Raw genomic sequence first — 9,062 nt, 5'->3', positions numbered from 1 at the left:
AAATCTGGAGATTGACTTGGGCAATCTAAGACTTTCCATTTCTTTGCCCTTATAAACTCCTTGACTGAACTGGCAGGGTGTTTTGGGTCATTGTCCTGATGCAACATGAAGCACTTCCCAATGAATCTGGTGGCATTTTCTTGAATATTGGTAGGCAAGATGGTTTTGTACCCTTCCAAATTCATTCTGCTACTGTCATCATACATTAAGTCATCAGTAAAGTTGAGAGGGCCTGTTCCAGAGACAGCCATGCATGCCCATGCCATGACACCACCTCCACCATGCTTTACAGATGAGGCTGTATGCTTGGAATCATTGCAGTTCCCTTTTTTTCTCCACATTTTTGCTTTCCCGTCACTTAGATTAAGGTTCATCTTTGTCTCATCGGTCCATAAACACAGTTCCAAACCTCTTCTGGCTCACCGTTGTGCTTTTTTGCAAACTCTAATCTTGCCTTTCTATTTTTGGTGCTGGTCAGAGGTTTGCATCTTGCTGTGTAGCATCTGTAATTCTGTGTCAAAGTCTCCTGAGGACAGTAGATTGTCAGAGCATCACCCCAGCTTTCTAGAAGTTGTTGCTGATTTTACAGACACGTCTTTTAGGATTCATTTTCACAGCTTTTATGATTTGTCTGTCATCAACTACTGTTGTTTTCTCAGCCGATCAGGTAGTTGTAGGTCGCTGGTGGTTTCTAAACTCCTGATTTCTCCATGCCCTTTGTTTTTGCCATAGATGTAACTGACTTCCTCTTTTCTTTTAGCATCCAAAGTGCTTGCTTTTCTCTCAAAGTCAGCTCCCTCGTTTTCATCCTGGTTTGTGTCTGTCGTCATCGAATGCAAGATTCAGAATACAGAAGTAATGGATATAACTGATACGACACATTCCCTGCTTTTAATATCTGAAGAATTAATGCAACAGGACACAGCTGATCACTTAGAAAGACCTGTGAGGCAACTGCTCCAATACTTATGCTCACATCAGATAGAGGGATGAAACTCTAAAAGTGCTGAACTTCTTAGCTGGTAAAACATCTGTGTTGAATCACCCAATAATAAAATGTGACATTCTGTAGTTTTGTCTCATATTCATCTTTTAATCATATTTGCAAATGTCTTGACTCCACAGCCAACAGAGCAATTTTGTCTTTACTGTTCCAATACATTTGGAGGGCACTGTATATATATATATATATATATATATATATATATATATATTTATATGTGTGTTTCTCTGTGTGTGTGTGTGTGTGTGCGCATGTTTATGTGGTTTATGAGGACACAAATTTGTATAATGACATGGGTATGACAGAGGTATTACAATATGAAGGTGGTTTATGAGGACACTGCCTATGTCCCCGTAATTCAAAAGGCTTAAAAAACATACTAAATTGTGTTTTTTGAAAATCTACATGTGTGTGTATGTAAATATATGTAAATATATTATATTTTTATATAAAAAAAGTTTTTCTTTCGAATATTATTATTTTATTTTTAACAGAATTGCCTGATAACTAATAGCATAATAAAAATTACATTATTACTTTAAGTACGGGAAATAGTATTTAATCTGCAATTTGATTTATTTATTTTTGTATCTTTTTCAGTAAAGAATCTACCATTAAAAATATTTAACCTATTTAATGTACAGTAGATTGAGGAAAATGTACATTACCATTCAAAACTTAGTTCAGTAAGATTTTTTTTTTTTTTAAATAAATAAATTTTTTTTTTACTTTTTTTTATAATGATTTTTTAAAATATATTATTATATATTTAAAAATATATTTTGTAAAGAAAAGATATAAAGACTTTAGTTCAAAAGTTCAGTAAGATTTATTTAAAAAAAAAGGAAAGGAAAGGAAAGGGGGACAATAAAGAAATTAATGCTTTTATGCAGCAAGGACATTTTTCATAATATTTTTTTTACAAATAATTGTTTTATAAAAAATACATTATTATATATTTTAAAAAACATATTATATATATATATTATTTCTAATACTATTATTTTTAATAGAATTGCCTGATTTTAAATAGCATAATAAAATTACATTAATACTTTACCTAAATATGGGTAATAAAATGTAATCTGCCATCTTTTTATTTAAGCTTTTTTTTTATCTACTAACATTACTGTTTTTACTGTCCTTAAGTGAGCATAAACTTCTGTCAGAAACGTTTCAAAATACAACCCCAAACTTTTTCATGCTTTTAGAGAAAATGATCTACTATAATATAACAAAATATTTATATAACTAAATTTGTATTTCATCAGAATACAACTGAATCGGCATCAAGAAAATCTTTCTCAGATGGTGTAGTTACACAATCTACCAGCAGCCAGCTAACAGAGCCATGCTAACCAGCCAAACCTTCACCCATCAGTCCTTACAGATTATAAAGAGACACCAGAGGATTGTGGGAAATGGTTTAAAGGTCATTCAAGTGTGAACTGACCACACTGTGACCCTAAACGCCTTCGAAACCTTCAAAAAGTCTCCACAAAGTGTTCAATCGTAACCAGGCTGTCAGCTTCAAAGCCACTTCAAGACATTATTAGTGTGTTTTCACGACTCTGTAGACCTGTGGAATGCCAAACATCTAATCAATTTCTCGTCTGCGTATTTATTCCTAAATTTAGACATCCGATTCATTGTTGTTGAAGTGGACGACCCAGACGTCGCTTCATTTCTACGAAGGTCACGACCTAACACTCGTTCGGGTTGCCGTTATACACTTCGCCCAGGCTAATAAACAAACTGTTGCCGTCCAAATATCAACACGGTCAGTTGCCGTAAATCAGGCGTATTTACAAGGTACTTTGTACACCTTTGTTTCTGAAGGGCGATGTTGACGTGTTCGGGGAGTGAGATAAAGGGTATTTCTCACCAACTCCTTCCTGTTTTTCCGAACGAGGCCTTTGTTTGGCCGCGGGAGTCCTGCTCCTCAGTTCTCAGGGGAATGATGAACCGCTGCATTCGTGCCTGAGAGAAGCACGGAGCAGATCAGTGTTATCAGAGACCTCTTCAACTCGCTCTATCGTTGTCTGTCTCTCCGTCAGCAGGCTTTGGGTCTTGGCCGGGTCATGGCCACTCATATTAGGAGGAGTATAATGAAAAGTAATTATTATTAAGTGTCAGTGATGTTAGTTATCTTTGTACTTGCAAGTATGTGATGTATTATTTATCTTGTTTTATAAATCAGAGTTTGTAGCACTAAGTTTGAGGTCAGAAAGGTTTTTTTTTTTTTTTGAAATTACCATTTTTATTCAGCATGCGTGCAATCAATTTTTCAAATATTACACTTGAAGACTGGAGTATCTATCTATCTATCTATCTATCTATCTATCTATCTATCTATCTATCTATCTATCTATCTATCTATCTATCTATCTATCTATCTATCTATCTATCTATCTATCGTGCATTCCGAAAGTATTCAGACCCCCTTCACTTTTTTCAATTTTGTTACGTTGCAGCCTGATACTACAATTGTTTAAATTCTTTTTTTTTCTCATTAATCTACACTCCGTACCTCATAATGATGAAGTGAAAACAGAATTTTAGAATTGTCTGTAAATTTATTAAAAAAAAAATAAAATAAATGAAATTGTATAATCTGTGTTGACATTTCAAACATTTAAGAGACTGAATACACTTTTTTGTTAAACAAATGAATAAAGGCATTGTTTAACAATATTGTTTTAACAATATTTTAACAATAATTACAAAATTATTGCTGAATGTAAAATGGGATGACTGTTTTTGCACACTTTTATTCAGCGAGGACACATTAAATTGATCAAAAATTGTAGTAAAATCATTTATAATGTTACAAAAATATATTACTATTCATAAAATATTAATCAAATAATATTACTAATACTATTCATCAAATAATCCTTTAAAAAAAATATCACGGTTTTCACAAAAATATTAAGCAACACTGCTGCAACATTGATAATAATAATAAAATGTTTCAAGTCAGCAAATCAGCATATTAGACTGATTTCTGATTGATCATGTGACACTGAAGACTTTCAGTGTCACATGATCAGTTATGAGAGTTATGATGCTGAAAATTCAGCTTTGCATCACAGGAATAAATTACATTTCTGAAATGGTCTGAAAATGGTTATTTTAAATTGTAATATTTCACTATATTACTGTTTTTACTGCATTTATGATCAGATAAATGCATGCGCATAAGAGATTTCTTTCAAAAGCATCACAGCATTGAATGATAACAGATACTTTTTATTTAAATATATTGCAGTAAATTGTGTTTTATATAAGAATATTGTGTAAAAGTGATATATATTCAGTCTGATATTTTATTGAATATCCTGTTTTAGCTTTGATGGATCTGCTTTAAATCTTGATGGTTAAAGATGCAAAGAGCAAATACTGTACTGTTTATTAATTGTGTGTGTGTGTGTGTGTGTGTGTGTGTGTGTGTGTCTGTGAGAGAGAGAGAGAGAGAGAGAGAGAGAGTTTTAATGAGACTCAAAGGCCTTACCATGAAGTCAAAGGTGTCTCATACTAAAGCTCATTGTGGCTTATCGAGGAAAGAATTGCTGTGCCTGCTGAGGAAACAATGCATGAAAAGAAGGAAAATCCTCAAGAAAAGCTCCTGAATGGAGCTTAAAATAAGCTTCGGCAGGAAGGTGAGCTACTGATTTTTTGACCATAAAAACCTAGATGGAAATGGATGGAAATGACCAAATGTACACAATTAGACTAATTATGTCAGAGAATTTAGTTTAAGAGTCTAAGATTTGTATGCTCATCAAGACTTGATTAAAAATACATGGAATATTTTGAAATATTATTACAATTTAAAATAACTGTTCAGAAATCACTCTAATATGCTGATTTGCTGCTCAAGAAAAATGTCTAATTACTATCAATTTTGATGATGATACTATCAAAGTATTTTTGAACTCTGTGTACACTTTATGTTTGTAATCGAACGTCCACAAAACTGCAGTTCATTCAGAAATGTGTCAATAAATGTGTTTATGTTCCAGTGACGTGAAGTGTACCACAGGGAAGACGTTTTGTTAACCTGCTGCGGTGACGGAAGCGAGACATTCCTCTTTTCCCGTCCTGTCCTGTGGTGACGTGTGTCACTTGATAAATTCCAGCCGTTTTTGAATCCTGTCCCAGAGGCAGACACAACAACAACAGGAAGTAAGACCATTTTCACAGGTGTCAGGAAACACAGGAAATAAACAAGTGGGATACTGGGAAACAGCCTCATATGAGAACTCGGCGAGGTGAGGAATCTGACGGTTATTAATAGTCCGCGGTGGGTATTTTCAGAGCTGGTGTTGAAGAGCATCTGCTGTACTGCTCAGGATGAGGGTGGGGTGTTTTCATTCAGAAACTTCTGGAAAGGAGGTTAGATCTGGATGAACATGAAATACATTCTCAATTTGTATTATTTTTAAGATGGTATAATAATTTAACCAAGCATTTGGTTTTGTATTAGTTCATATATGTCTAATTGTATAAGATCATATAAGGCCTGCTTATATATATTTGGGGCTAGTGTTCACAGGGGAAAGCTCTCACATGGTTTGTATTTCAGTAACTATGTTTTTCTTTTCTTTTCTTTTTTTTTTTTTTTAGGGGGGGTAAAATCTATTACACAAATGTGCCCCCACCCCCAGCTCTGGTTTTGGATGTTGGTCTTACATTAGGACACTTTTAGCTAAATGTATCATGCATTAACTTTGTTTTCTATTTGAAATAAAATGCATTTAAAGTATATTTTTAGGCAATTTAGTGGATTTTTAGCTAACTTTATATATAACTTAATAACTTTATATATATGTAAATATATATATATATTCAAAAAGATATTCTCTGAAGTAAAAACTGACATTTTGCCTCATTGTCTCTCCTATATCTTGAGGTTAAAAACAGATCTCGGTTAACTTAAATATTAAAAAGAGAACATTAGTTATAATTTTGCAAGTTTTTGCACACTTTTAAAATGTTTTAAACAGAATTTAAAAACTCAAAAAAATTGACTAAATAAAAAATGGCAAAACAACAAAAACAAGAGACCGTATTTTTGCTCATAGAATTACATTGTTTTAATTTACATCTCATACATAAAGCAGTAAGAATTCATATCTCTTTCAAGAGGGTTTTAAAGCAAAGAATAATTTACACACAGATTATAAGGATATACAGTCCATAATTTATAATAATCTCATTGGCCTTAATATACCATTTCACATTAATATACATGAGAAACATCACTGTTTAGCATTGCAGATGTCATATTAGTGAACTTTGACACTAATGCTGATCAGAGTTGGAATTGACTCTGATATATAATCTTAGAATATGCATCTCATTAAATATGATTTAATTGTAATACATTCATAATGTGTGTGTTTATTCAGTTTAACCACAGTTTTGACATCTCAGTTTCCGCATAATAAGCCCCAGCGGGAACGTTATTATTGGGATATCAAACTCTGCTGGATATTTGCATGTTTATTTGTGTGACATGCTTTGGAATAAAGACATAACTGGCATACACCTGTAAAATATACAGAATAAAACGCATATATTTTTCTTTGACCCTTTTAAACATATTAAAATATATCCGATTGGTCCTTTAATTTATTATGCTACATGTACACTGAATAAACTGAAGATGGAGAGTTGCTGTCAGCGAGGGGTGAGAAAATTGCGAGCGGAAGACCGATTGCTGCTGGTTTCAGTGTTTCCGTCACCTGAGCCCACTTCATTACCTGTCAAACAATAATAATAATAAAATTAATTCATTAATTAAATATTCTGCATAATGTCACTGTATATCAACGGACACGTTTTAAATATATTTTACATTTTGTAAAATTCAGAAATAAATTATTTTGTAATAAACAGTAAACTCACCTTCACTTGAATGAGATTTCAGCATGGCCATTTTAGCCAAGAATTTAAAGGAGAGACAAGCGCCCGTTTCCCTGTCACACAATCCACCTGCTTTACAGTTGCATGTTTTCCGACATTCCATGCCATATGTTCCGTACATGCAATCTGAAAAGAGAAAACACAAACATGTTACAGCTGATTTAACCATTACAGGATCTGTACCACAACTTTAACACTTGTCATTAACAAAGACTCTTTTTGAGGATATTTGCTCACTGCTGATCCAGTGTTTGTGTCAAAGGATCAGAAGGCTCACTTACATCTATGACTCAATTAAAAGGCTGAGTGTGAGTAATTGGTGTGGAAGGAATGTGTTTCACCGATACAAAGCATTGAGTGTTCTTTCACCAACTCACGTTGTTCTTACATAATACTTTAAGTAATAATTCAGGGGCCCTTGAAGGACTCCACAGAAAAGAGACTTTTCTTTAGTATGCTGAACTGTTCTTTAACCTGTAACCTGAGATCACCTCAAAACTGTCAGCTAATCGTGAGGATTTCGATAAATATTTGAATATTCTCCAAAAAATATAATTAATCTGCCTTGGTGTAATGAAAAATTTTTTTGCATACACATTCTCTTTTGTACAACTCGTTTTGAACTCCATTTTTATGCTTATGATTTTTTTTTTATGAAGACATTGATGATAGAAGACAATATTAAAGGTTTGATTTTCAAGATACAGATACATGTCTTATTAAACTTTGTTGGAAAGCTATAGTTTTTATTTCATATTTTATATATAAAATATTATATTAATTTTTTAAAGATATTATATTATTTTTATATTAAGATTAAAGTAGAAATCCATTAATACATAATTTTTTTGTATATTTTAAACTTTATATTTATATATTTTTTATATATTTAAATTTTTATACATTTTAAACATTATACATTAAACATATATTAATACATTTTAAATCCTCATTAGACATAATTATGGGCTAATTTATATATATATATATATATATATATATATGTATAAGAGAAAACAAATAAATAAATAAATAAATTCGTCTCTTTGGTAAGGAAGTAAAGAAAGAAAGTAATTAAATGATTTTTCTATGTCATTATTGTTTAGTTAATTTTAGTATTTTAAGTTTTCTTTTGTTCTGAAGGTTGCAGTTTATAATTAAGACATAACTGATTGCAAAATCAATGAATCCGTTGACTATATGCCAATTCCCCCCACGATCCCATCTGCCTGAGCAGGTGCACACATCAGCCCGTACCTTTGCATATGCCATATTCATCTCCATAATCATCCTCGTCCTTGTAGAAGTCGCAGAAGAGTCCCGGTCCGCACTTGACGCCGTGCATCCCGGACACGGTGCGGTAGCAGTGCTCTCCCCGTCCCGCGGCGCAGAGCTGGCAGCATCCGCAGTCATCCAGCACCGTGCGTCTGCAGAGCTGCGTCGAGCCGCACAGCACGGGGTTGCATTTATCCGGGCAGCTGACGGCGTATTTACCCGCGGGACCCCACGCGTCAGCGTCTTCGAGCACCATCAGCAGCAACACCGGGATCGCGTACAAACGCATGGCTTGAAGTGCTAGCGAACACCACGCTGGATGCTGTCCTCGGGTCTAGTGCGCTGGGGAGGAGCTGCGATAGTGAATGAAACGGCTCGGGCTGCATGGCTGTCAGCTTTAAACAAGTTTGTTTTGCACATAGTATACCCTCGTCAGTTTCCTCAATCCGGTGTTGTTGTCTATTTGCCAGCCTCCCCCCTTCCCTGTTTTAGAAATCCGGCGTGGAAGTGGAATTAGAGCTGTGCTGCCATCCAGGAATTGATGTCATCACTGAAGTCTGGAGTTGTTTGTTTGAAGGTTTTCAAGATGACCTCCCTGACCCCCCATGGCTCCTTGTTCCTGACGTGAATGTGCATGAAGAGATGTTTTTGGTTGTGTTCAAATTGCCCTATTCTGAGACTTGATTTACAATAAACAGTTTGGTCAAACAGTTTGCACACAGAAATTACAAGCAAATTTCTAAAATAATTACTAAGAAAAGGCAGGTAACACTTCTTCAATAATCTGTTTCATTTACAAGTACTATGTGTTTATACCAGTCAAAAGTTTTTGAACAGATTATTTTTTATGATT

General features: G+C 33.9%; 1 protein-coding gene across 1 annotated transcript; it reads right to left on the bottom strand.

Annotated features, from left to right (window-relative positions):
- Positions 1-6,082: 6,082 nt before the first annotated feature.
- LOC306856442 (endothelial cell-specific molecule 1-like) lies at positions 6,083-8,768 on the bottom strand. Its single transcript, XM_079395737.1, has 3 exons — positions 8,192-8,768; positions 6,917-7,060; positions 6,083-6,771 (listed from the first exon to the last, which is right to left on the bottom strand). Exons 1-3 carry the CDS (start codon positions 8,496-8,498, stop codon positions 6,689-6,691), a joined length of 534 nt encoding a protein of 177 aa, XP_079251863.1. The 5' UTR covers positions 8,499-8,768; the 3' UTR covers positions 6,083-6,688.
- Between the last annotated feature and the right edge of the window lie 294 nt (positions 8,769-9,062).

Source organism: Barbus barbus (genome assembly GCF_936440315.1).
Source record: "Barbus barbus genome assembly, chromosome: 36".
NCBI lineage: Eukaryota > Metazoa > Chordata > Actinopteri > Cypriniformes > Cyprinidae > Barbus > Barbus barbus.
Note: the sequence above shows the minus strand (reverse complement) of the source record. Positions and strands in the feature narration are given on the sequence as shown.

Coding starts and splice junctions, on each gene's coding strand:
- LOC306856442 (XM_079395737.1), bottom strand. CDS start 8,498: ATGCGTTTGTACGCGATCCCGGTGTTGCTGCTGATGGTGCTCGAAGAC. Junction 7,061..8,191: donor TGAATATGGCATATGCAAAG/GTACGGGCTGAT, acceptor TTCTCTTTTCAG/ATTGCATGTACGGAACATAT. Junction 6,772..6,916: donor GAAATCTCATTCAAGTGAAG/GTGAGTTTACTG, acceptor ATTGTTTGACAG/GTAATGAAGTGGGCTCAGGT.